General features: G+C 42.1%; 1 protein-coding gene across 2 annotated transcripts in view; it reads right to left on the bottom strand.

Moving 5' to 3' along the window:
* The window catches only part of SLIT3 (slit guidance ligand 3), a 474,289-nt gene that overhangs the window by 44,006 nt on the left and 414,055 nt on the right, over nucleotides 1-16,228 (bottom strand). For both annotated transcript variants that reach the window (XM_064671611.1, XM_064671612.1), the window contains 2 exons: nucleotides 12,017-12,114; nucleotides 6,053-6,192 (listed from right to left, as the gene is read on the bottom strand). In XM_064671611.1, coding sequence (XP_064527681.1) covers nucleotides 6,053-6,192; nucleotides 12,017-12,114 — 238 coding nt within the window. The remainder of the gene's footprint in view (nucleotides 1-6,052; nucleotides 6,193-12,016; nucleotides 12,115-16,228) is intronic.

The following is a 16,228-nucleotide window of genomic DNA, read 5'->3' as shown; positions in this document are numbered from 1 at the left end:
CACGGTCCCTGAATCAAGGGAGGTCTCTGAAGAGCACTTCATATGCAGAAAGATTTGCTTCTTTCTCACTGTGCTTCTTCACAGACTGGATTTAATGAATTGTACATCCCATTTGAGGATGATTTCATCCCACTCATCCTTTAGGACAGCAGTAGCTGACATTCCATTTTCTTCTAGATACACTGTTTCCTGATGAACAAAGAGAAATTCTCTGGTATATCTTATTCCACAAACATGACACTTTACATTTTACAGATGGGAATTTGACCAGAGGAAATCCTGGAGCTGGAGCACTCCAACACAACAGGACACCCATACTGAGGCTGAAGACAGGCTGCAGCTCTGCCAGTTACTGTGCTATTTCCTCCTTTAGTCCCAGTAGATGAGATAGGAGACTCCAATCTGATAGCAGTGACATGTGGTTCTCTTCTAAAAAAACAGGGCTGGAAATGGGCTTAGGCTCCTGAACAAAGCCAAAACCTTCCAGCTCTTCCAGCTCTTCTCATTCCTAGTTATACAACTGGGGAATGTGGGTGCCTTTTTATGTTCTGCACAGAAAGCAAACACACTTCATATTTGCCAAGTAACTAAAACTGAGATACTTCCATGTAAGGCAGCACTCCTTCAAATAAAAGGAAGAAAACAGACCAAACTCTGACCACAATTTTCACTCTTTGTCTTGGGGAAGTTATAGCTAAGGTTCCAAAATTTAAAAGAAGCTGATAGTTAAGTACTTGTTTAAGCCTTCAGTGTTTATTAGGCAGTCCATATCCTTGTGGCTGAACCACACTACCTCAAACCTTCCTGTTTCTCTATCAAACATGCAGTTCAAAACTCACAGGGTGGAAAAAGCAGCTGCAGTGCCATGACCCACCTCAGCTGTCACTGGTGCCTGTCTTGGGGTGGTGTCACATCATCTCACAATGGTCATGATGGGAGAGCTCCAGCACAGGGGCAGCCACCCCACAGCTGCTTTCCCTAGGGTTGTTTGGCTGGTCTGGGTGCTTGGCTCTGGCCAGGCAGCGTCACCACAACGGGATAAACCAGGAAAAGGGCCCATAATCACTAACAGGGAGTTCTGCTCTGTCTAAAAACAGCATAGCTGCAAAAATCTCAGATACCATCTACCACAGGACACCACAAGGTCCCCTAAGGTAAAACAGATCTTAGCCTTCTCTTCCAAAGACATCAAACCAGAAATAGTTTTTAGCTTTTTTTTTTTTTGATTATTTATTTTCAGATATATATTTTTTTTCTGTGATACAAACTGCTTGCAGCTTTTTCCCAGGGAAACAAACTATTTTAAAACACTTGCTCCCCTCCTCTCTCTGTGTATTTTAGAAAAGACCTATTTTAAGCAGTAGAAGCCACTAACTATTATTTTTTAGGTTTCAGAACAAAGAGGGGTGGGTATTTGTTGAGGCTTTTTAGGATCCTTGGAAAGTAGGATTATATTTCCTGGGTTTTTTTTTTTGTGTGTGGAAGTGCTACATATTTCTGCTTGTGGCTAAAATCAGATAGGAGGAAGGAAAAGTCCCAAATAAACTAGCAGGTAAAGCATAAAACCATTCAAGGCACACAGTACATGTTTGGTGCAGCCCATTTGTTCCTTTATATATGTTTGGACCCCTCTTCACTTGGATACCCAGAGGAAAATGAGGCTGAGGAGAGGATCTCTTTGGAGGTAAGAGATGCTGTATTTGAATCTAGGACTATGAGCAAAACAGTGATGGCTCTCCAGGAGGTCTGTGACAGCAGTGAATGAGAAAAAGAAGTGGAAGGGAAAAGCTCTGTGAATTGCACCCTACATTTCTAAACTCTAAAGCCAGGGAGAGAGCAGAACGTTTGTGTAAGGCAGAAATTAGAAATATACAAAAAGGCTTATCTAATTCATAGCTTTCTCTTTTGATGTTCCTATATATGTCTCTTTTTCAAGGAGAGGAAAACCTACCAAGCTGTAAGGAGGAGCTCTAATCCACCAAGGGTACAACTGGGTTATAAACCAGCCTACACTGCTCAGAGCTGCCTGGATTTGGGGTGCACGATTATCCTGGAGGAAATACATGTTTGTAATTCAGCTTCAGGATTAAAATAACCAGCTGGGCAGAAGAAAAATAAGACATCAGCTGACAATAAAAGCCATCAGGACTCTACCACACAGCATGAGTGTTGGTTTGGTTACTGAAATACAGGCAACAAACACTGAAAATACTGACTTTGAGAATGGTGAGGAAACCTGATGGTGCAGGTAGAGGCTGGAATGTTTTCATGGTATTCAGCTCTCTGCCTTCCCTCCTCTCAGTTTTGTCTTCTTTAACTTGAATTACTACTTCATAGAATCCATTTGTATTTCCACATTGTTTTGGAGCTAGTAGGTGGAAAAGAACTAGGAAGGAGGTTATTGTGTGAGCATGGGTTGCTTTTTGGTGTGGGTTTTTTCTTTTTTTTTTTTTAAATGAAAGTGAAATGGGGCTGGAGTGTGGGAAATTCTCTCCTCAGCAGTCACTTAGCAAATTGGGCATTTTTCATCTACTTCAAGAGGGGAGAAAGACTGTCAGAGAATTTTAAAGGAAAACACTGCAAAATGTTATTAATTGAAGAAAGATTTTTGGCCTTCATTATTCCAACCAATGAAAGCAAAATTCATGCATCATAATTTGGGATACTGTTTCCTAAAAAGGCTATAATGAGTAAAACTAGACAGACAGAACATGGAGCAGGAAAATACTAAGGTATGGAAAAAACCAAGGCCTGGATACTGCGACTCTGTCAACAGTCAAAATTTTCAACACGCACATTTTTAATTTGCATTTCATTTAGGAACATAAGATTTACTATCGTGATTTAACCATTACTCAACTAAACCAAGGGGGACCCGAACTATTTCTTACAGAACAACACACATACACACACGCTCTTGGATCTTCCTCCTCCCTGTAGTCAGACTATTTGTCCTATTACAACACACATTTGTTCCACACATGCAGCATTTACTGAAACATCACTGGAGTCTTACCAGAATTGTGGCATCCAAGCCCACAGGAGTGATGAGGGGTTCAGGGTACCTGCCTGGCAGTGCTGCCAGAGCCTGCCTGCCTCTCCAGCTGAACAAAGCAGGAATCTGCACGAACTGAGCTGGGCACCTCTAACCAACAGCCTGCATGTTACTGCAAACAGCCCCAGAGGATCAGGACAGAAATGCTCCAGTGTAAAACACACCACTCTTGAATGAACGTGGGGTTTAACTTCAGCACCTGCTGAGAAATCCCATCTGTACCCAGAACCAACAACTCTTGCATAATTACATTGATAAAAATTGATAAAAATGTATGGTCTGGATTTGTTCAGCCACAAAGCCCAGCCAGTGACCCTTTTAAAGAAATTTCTGTTCTCCATACAAGTGTTGGTGAGAAAAAAAAAGCTTGCTCTGTCTACCTACTCGTTGTTAACCACAGAACTAAGTATAATATTTGGGCACAAGACAAAGGGATATTACCTATATTTTCTGTCCTACTGGATACACCCTGCCTAAGGATGTCTGTGCCCTTTTAGGCAAAGTCCCACATCAAGAGCTCATTGTCCCCAGGCTACTTCACAGGAAAGCTGCTTCCCTGGACAGTACTCTCTGCCATCCATTCTTTGTTCATTCGAACAGAGATCAAATCCATACAAAGCTTTTCTATTCCTAGCCTTCCTGTGCAGTACTGAAGTCACCTGCACCTACTCTTTTTTTTTTTCTTTTAAATAGATAATGATATTCCTTCAGTATAAAAAGTTTTATCTAAAGAGAACATACACAGAGATGCCCTGGATGTCACAGCAGACTTTCAGTCAAACTCTTTGGTCAACAGATCCCTCTCTTTCCAGGTCAGGCACACAAACCCTTCCCAAGTTTGTCTCCATGACTTGCCTCTGTGCTTCCATGGCATCTCCTCAGCTGCTGCTCAGTCAACTGAGCAACTCCACGATTTCCAACCTCTCATATTTGGATTCAACTCTTAGAGGACCCTCAAAACCACAGTTCAGGTTTGCTTGGCTCGTATGTACTCGTGTTTGGCTGATGGCTTCAGTTCTTCCAGCCATTTCATGCTGCTCCCTCCCTTTGTGCTCCAAGGCCAGGTGTGGCTCTGAGGGGTGTTTCAGCCCAGGCAGCTGCACTGCAGTCAGTCCTTCCAGCTGATTGATCAGGTTGGATGAAATATCCCCCTCCAAAATGGAGGGAAAGCAGGTGAAGGCAATTCCTGTACCACAGTTCACTAAACTCTTCCTATTTTAAGCAACACGAACTATTGGAACCCTTCGGATTCTGTTTTAAGCAACACCCCTATTTTTGCAACCTTTTTCACTTATGATTCCCATTATATTTTCCAGGAGTATTTCTGTCTTTTCTTCAAAAGTTCATTTTGTTTCAGTCTTAGTCAAACTTACTGCCTGCACTGTTAGCAGGTGCTTATGTGTGCAAATGCTTATTGTGTGGCATAAACAGTTGTGTGTGATCCCACATGGCAAGATGGGCCTGGTATGTCACAAGCTCCCGCTAATATGAAGAGCCACAGCACAGACAAAATTCAGGTGGAAAAAAAAAAACCCAACCCAAAAAAACCACTGGAAGATGATCAAAAATATTTCAAAACTGATTCTGAAGTATCACACGAGTTCTCTGGCCCTTATCCAGATGGTCATCTGAGAAAACATCACAATCTACTTCTTTCCTACCTTTTTTTTATCTGAAGAAAAAATAAAATTCTGCAATAATCCTGCAGAAAGGAAAGCACATTTGCATGTATACTGGATTCAGTTCCTTACTAGAGATGTGTTTTCTTGGCTGGGCAAATACATTTCCCCTTGTAAATGTAAAGACTCTGCCTCTTTGTATTGAGTCCTCTTTGAAACCACCCAAGAGTAGCTGACAAAAATAGTGCACAAACAAGCACAGTGGGCTCAACATACTACAAGCAAAACTCTTTGCTAAGCTTAAGTTTTTTAGTTTTTGGCAGAAATATAATTTTAGAGCTCCAATAAACGTGCATTCAAGTCATAAGGCTTTTCTCAGCTGAAGATTTACTTGGGCCTCCTTTGTATCAGCCACAAAAACTATTTTAAGAGTTTGGAAATTCTAGAAGCTTTCCTCCTGCTTTACTCAGCCACTCAAGCTTGATCCTCATTAAATCCCCTGACATGTAATATATTCCAGTGTACAAGAAGCCCTTCATTCCTTCTCCATGCTCTGAAGGTAATAAACCCATTTCAAAGGCTGGAAGTAGGAACTACTGCAGGTGTTTCCTCACCCCTCCACGCTGAGCCAGGAAGGCTGGGCTAACACCATGTGAATTAGTCTGTTCCAGAACAACATGAGAAAAAGCATTTTTAGATCCCAGTTAAGAGGGTTTCTGCTCTCACAGAAGGGTTTCGGAAGGAATTTATCTGAAATGCAGGATGGACGCTGGAAAAACTAAACCCATTTCTAACTCAGTCACCAACCTCTGTGGCCATGGGCTCGGCAGAGGACTCTGTCACCTGCCAGGGGTGCACACTGAAGTCCACACCTGAGCCCACAGCTTCTCACACAGCCTTTGCTTCTCCACTGGTGGAATGGACATAATGAATTTAAGCAGCACATTGTCAGGCTCTTTTTTTTTTTAAATAAATGCAGACCTCTGAGACCTCAGGGGAAGGCCATGCCCTAAAAGCCAAGATTTTCCAGAACAGGTGTATATCAGACTCAGCTAAGAAGTGGGAATATTTCTGAAATACATTTAGAGAGTTCGTATGCTGAGGTACAGATTTATCTAACACCTTAAACACTATTTTTTAATGTATTTTACAAATGAGGCATCAGTATTTTGACACAGAAAAGCAGCCATATTTGTGAGCACACATATTGCAATATTAATAGAACTAACATTTCTCCAGGAAGAAATCCAGGTTGCCTTAAAATGGGACTAGATTTTCGGTTAATTATAGGCTCGTACACAAAATAAACACGCATTTGGACCCTTCCCATCAGGCACTTCTCATGGATTCTTGCTCTCTTGTTGTGGCCCTTTCTTACCTGTGTAATTAGGAGGGCAGAGACAAACATAGTTGTTGATCCCATCCACACACGTAGAGTTATTCTCGCAGTCATTATCCTCACAGTCATCTGGGTTTATTTCACACCTCTCCCCCTCATACCCAAGGAGACAAGAGCAGCTTTGGAGAAAGAAAAAAAAAATTAATAAATGTTAGCATGGATCTGAAGGAGCAGGAGATTTGAGGCATAAAACTGAAATGAAAACATATAGAAGTGAGTTGTTGGAGCCAAATTCTCTGCTGCTGTGAGGTTCAGGGCACTTTAACCCTATGTGTTTGGTGAAGGATGCAGTCTGATGGTTCATGGGGTCGTGAAATCATTTACATGAGACATAAAAAGCATCAGCAGGAGCCAGGCTCTTCTGTGCTCCCTTTGCCTTCTTAACTGATAACTCTTGCTCTGAACTGAAGTAAGCAACTCCAGGGCAGGGGAGTAAACACTCATCACAATATTCAAATCCTTGGCTTCTCTGTTAATGGTTTTGTGGGAATGTGGACACTTTCCTACTGAGGACTGCACAATCTCAGGGCAGCTTGGCAGCTTTTAGGTAGTTCACTCTCTTCAAAGACCAACTTGAATTGAGTTTACAGACAGAAGCATTTTCTTCTCATTACCACTCTGTCACTTGTCCAAACAAGAAATGCTTGGGAATGATTGCTTTTACAAGTGCAGTCAGGTTTCAGTACTTCTGCAGCTCCTCCAACATCTGTTTGCAGAAGGGCTGATGATGCCCAGATAATTCAACTAAAACACAGACCATGGCAGAGCTGGTAATGGTTCTGTGAGGATGTGGACACCAGTGAAGAATAATTGATGTATGGTCCCTAGAAGGAGTGTAACAAACTAAATGGTTGAAGAATGACCTGACATTTTTTTCAATCTCCATTTCCTTTCCTCTCTAGATCTAGAAGCTATGGTTACAAACAGAAGCTTTATATTTTAAACTGTCTGTAAGTGATGAAGAGGTTGAGGCCAGAGCTTCCAAAAAGAGAGTCTAAAAACATGTTTTAAGTGCTCTGGTCATTTCAGTGGCTTATAAGAAGCCAGGAATGGTATTTGAAGTGTCAGTTTTGAAGTGCCAGCATTGCTGTTCACTCACTAGTCACAGAAAGGGTTGTTTTGAGTCCCAGTCCAAACTACACATTCACTCAACTGTTCATTTCCTCTCCCATGCAAGCCCTGATGGCAGAAAAGGAACTGAACAAATGTAAAGCACTGCTGATGGACGAGGATGAAAACCAGAAAGCACCACAGCAGTCACACTAATGGCCATCCACTGCTTTTAGAAACCAGGAGAATTCCTAATGCAGGCACAACTGCAGGGGACCTTTTTCAGCTCAGATGGACAAAGTGGACATGAGGTGGTTAACCTGCTTTATGGAGGTGTCACGGGGTTGGGATGGGGAATGCCCTGGAGAGACAGATCTTCAGAATCTGTGAAGAAAGCTGCATGGCTTTTGGGCTGGCTGCTCTGAGTGTGACACTGCCTTCCCTTCCTCCTGCCTGCCACCGACGGAGCAGAGCACAGGGGCTCCCATGGGAGGGATGGCACAGAGTTTTCCATCCACCCTCAGCAGTCCTAGGCTGGACCCTGAGGATTAGGTTAGATTCTTCATGATGTGCCACCTCAGAAGGGAACAACAAAGAGGGAAAAAAAGTGGGAAGGGAATGTGTCTTGAGCCACCACAACAGTAAGGCTTCCCAGACAGGTAGAGAGCAGGGATACCAGGCACAGTCACCTTCATTCAGCTCTGCAGGGACCATCCACAGGTCGTGAGAGTTAGAAAACCTTCACCATGAATAACCAAAACCAAACTGCTCAAATAAATCCAAGTTAGGACACAATAAATCAATAAGGAATATTTTCTTTTCCTGTCTCAAGCTCATTATTGCTAATAAAACATGTCCTCTTGCTGACCCTGCAATGGTCCAGAGGATCACAGGAGGCAGATAAGAAAGAAGAGCTGGCATACCATCTTTTGTGGCAAATGTCAGGGAGGGGGTTAAAACCATCTAATTAAATACAGTGAGACATTCATCATGTCTCCCTTTTTGATTACAAAACCCCATTTTCAGGGGTTTATAACTCAACCATAAAAATATGCTCCAGGCTGCAAATTGGAAGACAAGGTCTCCGTTTGGGAGCAGAAATTTTTCTCTCCATTTAAAGAAAAGCAACAAGAGTGGCTTTGTGCTGGTGATTTTTGTATGAATATAACACCATTCTCCTTCCACAAAAGGATTGGGACAGCTTGGATGTATGCAATTAAAAATGACATTATTAAATACTATCACAGTAATGGTTCAACTCAGTGGAGTTACCATTAGTAACAATTCATATGGGATTGTTAATATACAATTGCTCAATATTAGGACACATTCCATACTCAGGGAAATGTCAGAATAATTGATGGCATTTGGCTACTGGTCCTTGTGTATTATAGGGAGTCTTTACATTACTGCTTACGTGTGATTCTTTATTTTGATTTGCACTCAAATGTGCCAGATACGAGGCCTGAAATTAAAAGATAAAACACACCACTTGGGACTCGGACTGAACCACATGTTGAAAGAGTTGCAGTTTGGGACTGCTTGTATGTATTCTCCCAGAAAAAGCTTAGAAGAAAAATGAAGTCTGCTGAGTGACTGGAAGGTCATCAAACTTGGGTTCCAGCTGACCGAGAGAGAAAATGAATTCCAGGGACAATGATGAAAACTTCGTAGTGACTCAACAGTGAATCCCTGTGAGACAGCATTTCATGTGGACCTTGGAAACAATGGAGCCATGCAGGAAAGAACTGTTTTCTAAGATGCTGTGATCACGTAAAGGTTCAGATTCCCCATTCCTCCTGTTTAGGGACTGGTGTGTTTTCCCCTCCCCCAAAAAAACCCCAAAATAAAATCCCACTATCCTCATGAAGGTGCAAGGGAACACAAAACTTAATGACAGTGACAACATTTTTGGGGTAAACTTTTGCAGCTGAAGTATTCTGTAAGTTTTTTTTAAGCTGGCAATTTTGTAAGTTTGCTATATTTGATTTTTTTAAATAAACTCTAATGAAATCATTTACCATCTGTTTATATTAATATATATACATACAGTGTATCAAGTTTCAAAAAAAAAAATCAGCTTTTAAACAGAGATAGTAAATTCTTTCAGGACTATTACAATTTCTTGGTAAAGAAGCTTTTTATGTCTGTATCCCAAAGGAGTAGCCTGCGAGTCTGGAAGTGCAATGTTTTTCCTTGAACTAGGCAGAATTAACACTAGGCAGTTAATCAGTTCCAGGATTTTACATTTATGAGGGAACTTAGAGTTTGTGGAAAAAGCTAAAAAAAAAAAACCAACCCTGATCTGGGAAACGGAGGGAGGTTTTATGTGGAGAAAAGTTAAAATAACCCAGAGCAGTTGTTTCCCAGCACCGCAGGTTATCGGAGATCAGCTGCTGCCTGTGGCTAAAAGTGAAGCAGAGCTGACAGCTCTGCCTCCTGCCAAAGCCTCACTCCCAGGAATGCTAAACCACAGGGGCATGTCTGACTGACCATCTTTTTTATCAGTCTCAATAAGTGACTCTTTTTTGGCAACTTTTTTGTCAGGGAAGACGTAGATTAGATTAGAACAATTCAAAGGGAGGAAGAGCTTGATGTCTCCAGTGCTCTGAGCCACACGGTGTCACTTATCTGTCCCTCAGCGCAGGGTTCACACCTACTCGAAGAAAGAGAATTTGAAATTACTCAGGATTGAACAAGTACAAGGGTAAAAGAAGATGGAATAACTCCAGCTGAACCTTTGCCCTTTGCTGTCCCTCCAGGTTCTGCTGTTCCAGCAAACCTGAGCACCTCAATCCCCTGCTGCTGTGAGCCCTTGTGGGGACCAGGCACAGCGGGGCGAGTCGGGCTGGAATCTCAGCCAAAACTAAGAGTTTCCTGTCTTTGGGGGAACATCACCACCTCAGCATTATTTAAAATGGTGGCTTTTTTGTCTAAGGCTACAGGAACTCGAGAGTTAAACTGCTTGGCATTTCATAGGGAGAAGGCTTTGGCTTAAGTTTCCTTTTTACAAGAGTAAAGATTTGACAAGTTTGGCAGCAGGGCTTGTGTATGAATATATTTCCCTAGGGAAGAGAATATACAGAAGATATAATTTCTTTTACAGGCCACACAACAAAAAAAATCCAAGGAGGCCTCTCATGAAAATGTTTTTGACATCCGCTTCCTCACAGCCTATAATCTAAGGCAATGCTTTCCCATCTTGATGAACACAATTTATGTGCATGTAACTCTGACTGCTGCCATCCACTGGAGAGATTTCCCACCAAAAAACCCCAACCCAACCAACCAAATCCAATCTCAAAATGTTTCTTTTTCTTCCCTGTCACCCGACTGTTCCATCCCCGCACCACATTTATCCACAGCCAAAGCTCCACAGTGCTCCAGACCCACAGTGGCTATAGACTGATTGAATTAAAAACAAGGAGAAAAATAGAGCTATACTGAACATTGAATTTTATGCAGCAAGATTTTGATGAGATATGGTTTTATGTGTCTTTTATTAGACCAACTGAAACTATATAAATAACTATAAAAGCAGAAACCTTCCCTAAAAAGCCTTGAACGCTGTTAAGCAACAAAACCACCCCTGCAGTTTTATAAAGGATCTCAAAAACAATGCTCATTTGGAACTGAGGCAAAGCCTCTGCAATTGTATAATTCTTCATGAGAAAAATTCAGAAGTGGCTTTTATTTCAGGTCATTCAAACCTCTTTATTTTCTACCAGGGGACAAAATAAAAATGCTAAAGAAAAACCCAATCCAAAATATAAACTGGAGCCTTTCATTCTCGTATTATGGATATTTTAAAATGTTTTACTATTGCATTTTTAGTATCAGCTGTATTTTTGAAAAATGAGTACTGAGTGACAAAACCCAGATATGCTAATATGGTACAATTTTGCTTTGGCAAAAGCTGATAAAAGCTATCTAAACATTATTACGTGAGGGTGACTAGAAAAGGAATTGGAACTGAAGACCACCAGACCTTTATTTCTCTCAAGCAGAAACTAAACCTGAACTTTTACTCCAAAAACTGCTGGACCTGCTAAAATTGAACCAAGAGGAGGTACATCAGATCAGAGCAGTGGTTTCACCAAAATCTCTGGAGTCTGTCAAGCAGCACAACCACACACAGAGACAGGGGAGCTTTGGGGCATTCCATTTTCTGCTTCTTGTTTTGCAAGAAACACCATAAATGCTGAGGACCAAATCTATGAAAATTTCAGCAGCTCTTCTTTAAAAAGAAATTCTCTACCAACTTTCATGACAACCAGCGACCAAAGACTCAAACTTGTATGTTTTCAGTTGTGAAATAGTGCCTGTAGCAGCACAGATCTCCCAGCTACCTCATGAAAATTTCTGCACTTCTCTTGGAGTATCCCCACCTATGTTACAACTGTCTTAACCAGGCAAACTAAAATCTGCAATATTCAGTTGCAGAGGTTGTTCTCCTGCAGGCACAACACTCAAGATGTGGCAATCTCCCCATGCTTTTTAATTGTTTCTTTAAAGCCTGTTTGTCTACAAGATTCTTCAGTTATGAAAACATTTTGCATCAGGTTGTCAAGCAACAGATGCTCACTTTACAAATACAAAAACAGCTAGATGTGGGATTGAAATGCCCCAAGGAAAATTAGGATACAGATAAGACAATGCAGATCAGGGAGACTGCTCAAAACAGCTCTTAAGTGTATATTCCATTATAAAGAAATAAGGAGGTTTCACAGGAAATGATATGTCACACCAATGAAACCAGATTAATTATTCTGTAATACAAATATAAGTGTCACATGCAGCAGTTGCTACGAAGTAGCCATTATAGCTCAGTAATGCAAAGTAGAAACACATTTAATTTTATCATCTCATTTTAAATGAAATTTGTGCTACTACCTGAATCCATCTTTATTTGCCTCGGTGAGGTGGCAGGTCCCTCCATTCTGACATGGGTTTTGAATGCAAGAATTAATGGGCACACTGCAGTCTCGACCCTATTTGGGAAAATTCAAAAGAAACAAGGTTAGTAGGAGTCATGCCATCTGAATCAATGTCTCTTGCTCCCTCACTCTGCTCGTGGCACCACTTACAGGAGGTCTGTGGTCTTCAGACCCATCACATCACCTAATGTTCTTTATTGATGATCAGATATATTCATCACTTCAGGGAGAATTTGGGCAGGGCAAGTGTTCTGACCAAGGGGACTGGTGGGTATCTTGGCATCATTTCGGTTTCAAGATTTCAATGAACTCTTTCATTAGGCTGTTTTAAGGAAACAGCTGGTTTCACCATTACTCTAACACACTTCAATGTTAGTTACAATGAAAAGAAAGAATCACAACCAAAGGTAAGCAGGAGGCCACACACAGCACAAGCCCATGTGGAGCCAGCACTCATCAGCTGCATTTACCAAGTGCTCAGTTAAACACTGCAACAACACACTGTGCTCATTACTGAGAGTTGTCAGAACCCACAGGGGAAAGTTCCTTTATGTCATGGGAGCTGAGTTTGAATTTCTGCACAGAACACACTGAATCCTGTTTGAGATATCATCATTGAATCAGTTCCCTTCTTAAAGGTTGCCTTAAAACATACATCAGCTCCAGCTGAGCCTCACCAGCTTGAGCAACCTCCTCTGTTACTTTTATTGGCCCTTCAAGGCACAGACATATGTCTCTGATCATTGTATTCTGCTGATTAGAACATGCTCTTTGTAAAATGGGCAAACACATAGAAAATTTTGGTCTTGCTTTTCAGTTATTCACAGAGTAGGGTGGAGTAAAGCCACCTGAAAGTCTCAATACTTAAGAGATCTCTGCAATCACAAGAAGTTAAAGAGATGGCTCTACTCTTCCTACCAAAGATCCTGTTAGCAGCAGCCCTCTGCCAGCTCATCTGCTGGAAAGCTGGTAGATGACTGCAGTCAAGGTGAGAAAAATATCTTGGGAAATATATTAGTTCAACCCAGACTGTTGGGTTTTTTTGTCTTGGTTTATAATCATTCTTTACCTTGTACTTAAGAGGAGTAGCAATGATTTCTAAGTTGCTAAACAAAGTAGGCAGATCCCAGGCTGTGACATCAATGTGTAGAGTTGCAATATTTGTGTATTAGTAGTATTGAACATTATAGTCAGAATCATTTAGGCTGGAAAAGAGCTCTGAGATTATCGAGCCCAACCTTTGACTGATCACTGCCTTGCCAGCCAGCCCAGAGCACTGAGTGCCACGTCCACTCATTCCTTGGACACCTCTAGGGATGGGCACTCCACCACCTCCCTGGGCAGCCCCTTCCAGTGCCTGACCACCCTTTCAGTGAAGAAATTCTTCCTGATGCCAAACCTGAACCTCCCCTGGCACAACTTGAGGCCATTTCCCCTTGTCCTGTCCCTTGTTCCCTGGGAGCAGAGCCTGACCTCCCACTCCTGTCAGGGAGTGAGAAGGTCCCCCCTGAGCCTCCTTTTCTCCAGGCTGAGCCCCCCCAGCTCCCTCAGCTGCTCCTCATATCCCTGACTCTCCAGACCCTCCCCAGCAATGCTGCCCTTCTCAGGACATGCTCCAGCACCTCAGTGCCCTCCCTATAGAGAGGGGCCCAGAACTGACCCCAGGATTTGTGGGGCCTCAGCAGTGCCCGGTGAAGAGGGACAGTCATCACTGCCCTGGTCCTGCTGGCCACACTAACTCCTGATACAGGCCAGGTGCCATTGGCCTTCTTGCCCACCTGGGCACTCCCTGGCTCATGTTCAGCTACTGCTGACCAGCACCCCCAGGTCTTTTCCCCCCAGGTATCTTTCCAGCCACTCTTTTCCCAGCCTGTAGCGCTGCAGGAGGTTGTTGTGACCCAAGTGCAGGAGTCAGCACTTCACCTTATTGAACCTCACACTGTTGGCCTCGGCCCACGGATTCAGCACTGTACATATTACACTTTACATGTTATATTATACTTTCATCCAACACCACAGAGGAGCTTTGTTAACAGCGCTGTATTTCCTGAGGCTCTGTCTCCAGCATTCCCCAGAGCGAGGAGAAGCAGCTTCGCATTTTAAAAATTCCTGCCAACACAAGGGAAGGGGGACAGCCTTTTTCCATAGCTGAATCAAAAGAGAAGCGTTTCCAAAGAACAACAGAAAGACCTGGCCACCCCCCTGCCGGGCTGTGAGTTCATGCCCAGCACAGCGGCGCAGGCAGCACGTGAGGACCTCACCCAAGCCCTGGCACAAAGGCTTTCTGCTTCGTCCATGCTGCCTTTGCCAAACAGCCTGTCCTTCTCCATTTGAAATCCTGAGTCCCCAAATGTCTCAGGGAAGAACTGGGAAGGCGCCGAGGGAAGCTCCTGCAGGTTTTATTTCGGCGCCATGTGGCCCCGCGGCGCTGTGTGGATGAGAGCCATGCAGCACCAACACTGCTCTGCTCCCACCTTTCTCCAACACTGCCCCTCTTTTGTCCATCTGTCTTGTGAATCCTGGCTCTTTACCACCTTATTGGAGTGTAGCTGTCCCTGTCTCAGACATCAGTTACTTCTGTTTCATATGAATTCTTCATCCCTGTATCACTAAAATATTAATCCCTTTGCAGCCAAGCATGGCAAGAAGCAAAGCATTTGTTTTTTTCTGAAAGTTTTTGTCACAGTTGAACACCATGTAAAACAGTCCCATCAGTTCTACTGTAATTCCATAGATTAATTTGAATATTCTTGTAAAAATTTAATAAAGATAAATGTTAAAATGAGAGCAAGTCTCTCACACTGGCACATGAAATTTTGCATGACAGACTCAGCTCTCATTCCTGTACTGAACATGGCTGAATTATCGGCTTCTTGGGCCTCAGGCAGCAGGAAAACCCATCAGTATCTGCTGCTGAGCCAGACTTAATTGCAACACTAAGTTGCTATGTGGCTTTAGGAAAATTAGAGACTCTCTGACTCAGTTTACTCATTGTAATAAATGGGCAAACAACACTTAATCCTTCTCCAAGGATTATCTTCTCTGAGTTGACTTTATCAATAGCACATTGTGATCCCACAAAACAAGTACAACTTCCCAAACACAGAAGGCTATGAAAACAAAGAATTCTGAAAGGAGAGAAGCTGCAGAAAATAGTGGTACTAATAAATCTACAGTAAAGCAAGGCCATTTTATTTCTATACGAGACTGTCCCTACCCAGAAGAGCCTAAAGACATTCTAGAAACATCTTTCAAATGAATAATGCAATTCTCTAGTCTCAATTTACAGTAAGACTGTTCTTACTGGAAAAATGGAACTGCTGTCAAGCATCACTAAAATTAATTTATCTGTGAGTTGGGAAATACTCCTTGAATTACATTACTTGGAAATAACTATTGTTACAAAGGAGAATATTGTCTATTTGCTTCAAGACTAAAGAGCCCCTTAATGAAGTCTGAATCAGAAAAAGAGGTGCAGACTTTGTTTCAAGGACAGGCAAGAAGATAGGACTGTCTCAGCAATTCACAGAAAGAGGATGAAGGTCCCTCTGTGTGCAATATTTTACTTCTAGAGCTTTTTTAGGATGCAATAAATTTTTGTCTAGTGTGATAGGAAGGTACCAGATCCAAAACACTTCTATATATTTTTTTCTCATTTTCTGTGGAAGAGAAACAGTTTAGGCGTTGAAACAGGAAATCTCTGCAACTTATTAGAAGACATATATGTTCAGAGTCCAGCTGTTTTTTTAAAGCTGAAGTACCTCAGCTGGTCCAGACTTTTTCCAGCTCCATATTTCAGTGAATGAAAACAGAACTATCCACCATAAAGTGTCAATTCTTTGTTTGAAATTACCCTTACTGGGCATTGGTGTATCTACAAGCTGTTCCTCAGCACTGCTGTGCCAAATTCCAGGCTTTACAAGTATCCAATACTGGGAACATTACACCATGATCAGTAAAACACCCAAGAACAAGTAGCAAAAAACTAATAAAGACCTCAGCAGGATGAATGAGGGATAATGCAGTTTAAAAAAGCACTCACTTGCCTTGACACTGTATCAACTACTGCAATGATATTTTTAAAATTAATTTTCATTAATTAGTATTGTCTGTGGAGACTGAGAGCTTCACATGGCAGAGATTTGAACTCTGTCCATCTTAACATGAT

Source organism: Pseudopipra pipra, chromosome 15, assembly GCF_036250125.1.
Source record: "Pseudopipra pipra isolate bDixPip1 chromosome 15, bDixPip1.hap1, whole genome shotgun sequence".
NCBI classification, from domain to species: domain Eukaryota; kingdom Metazoa; phylum Chordata; class Aves; order Passeriformes; family Pipridae; genus Pseudopipra; species Pseudopipra pipra.
This window is presented reverse-complemented; position numbering and strand designations above follow the sequence as displayed.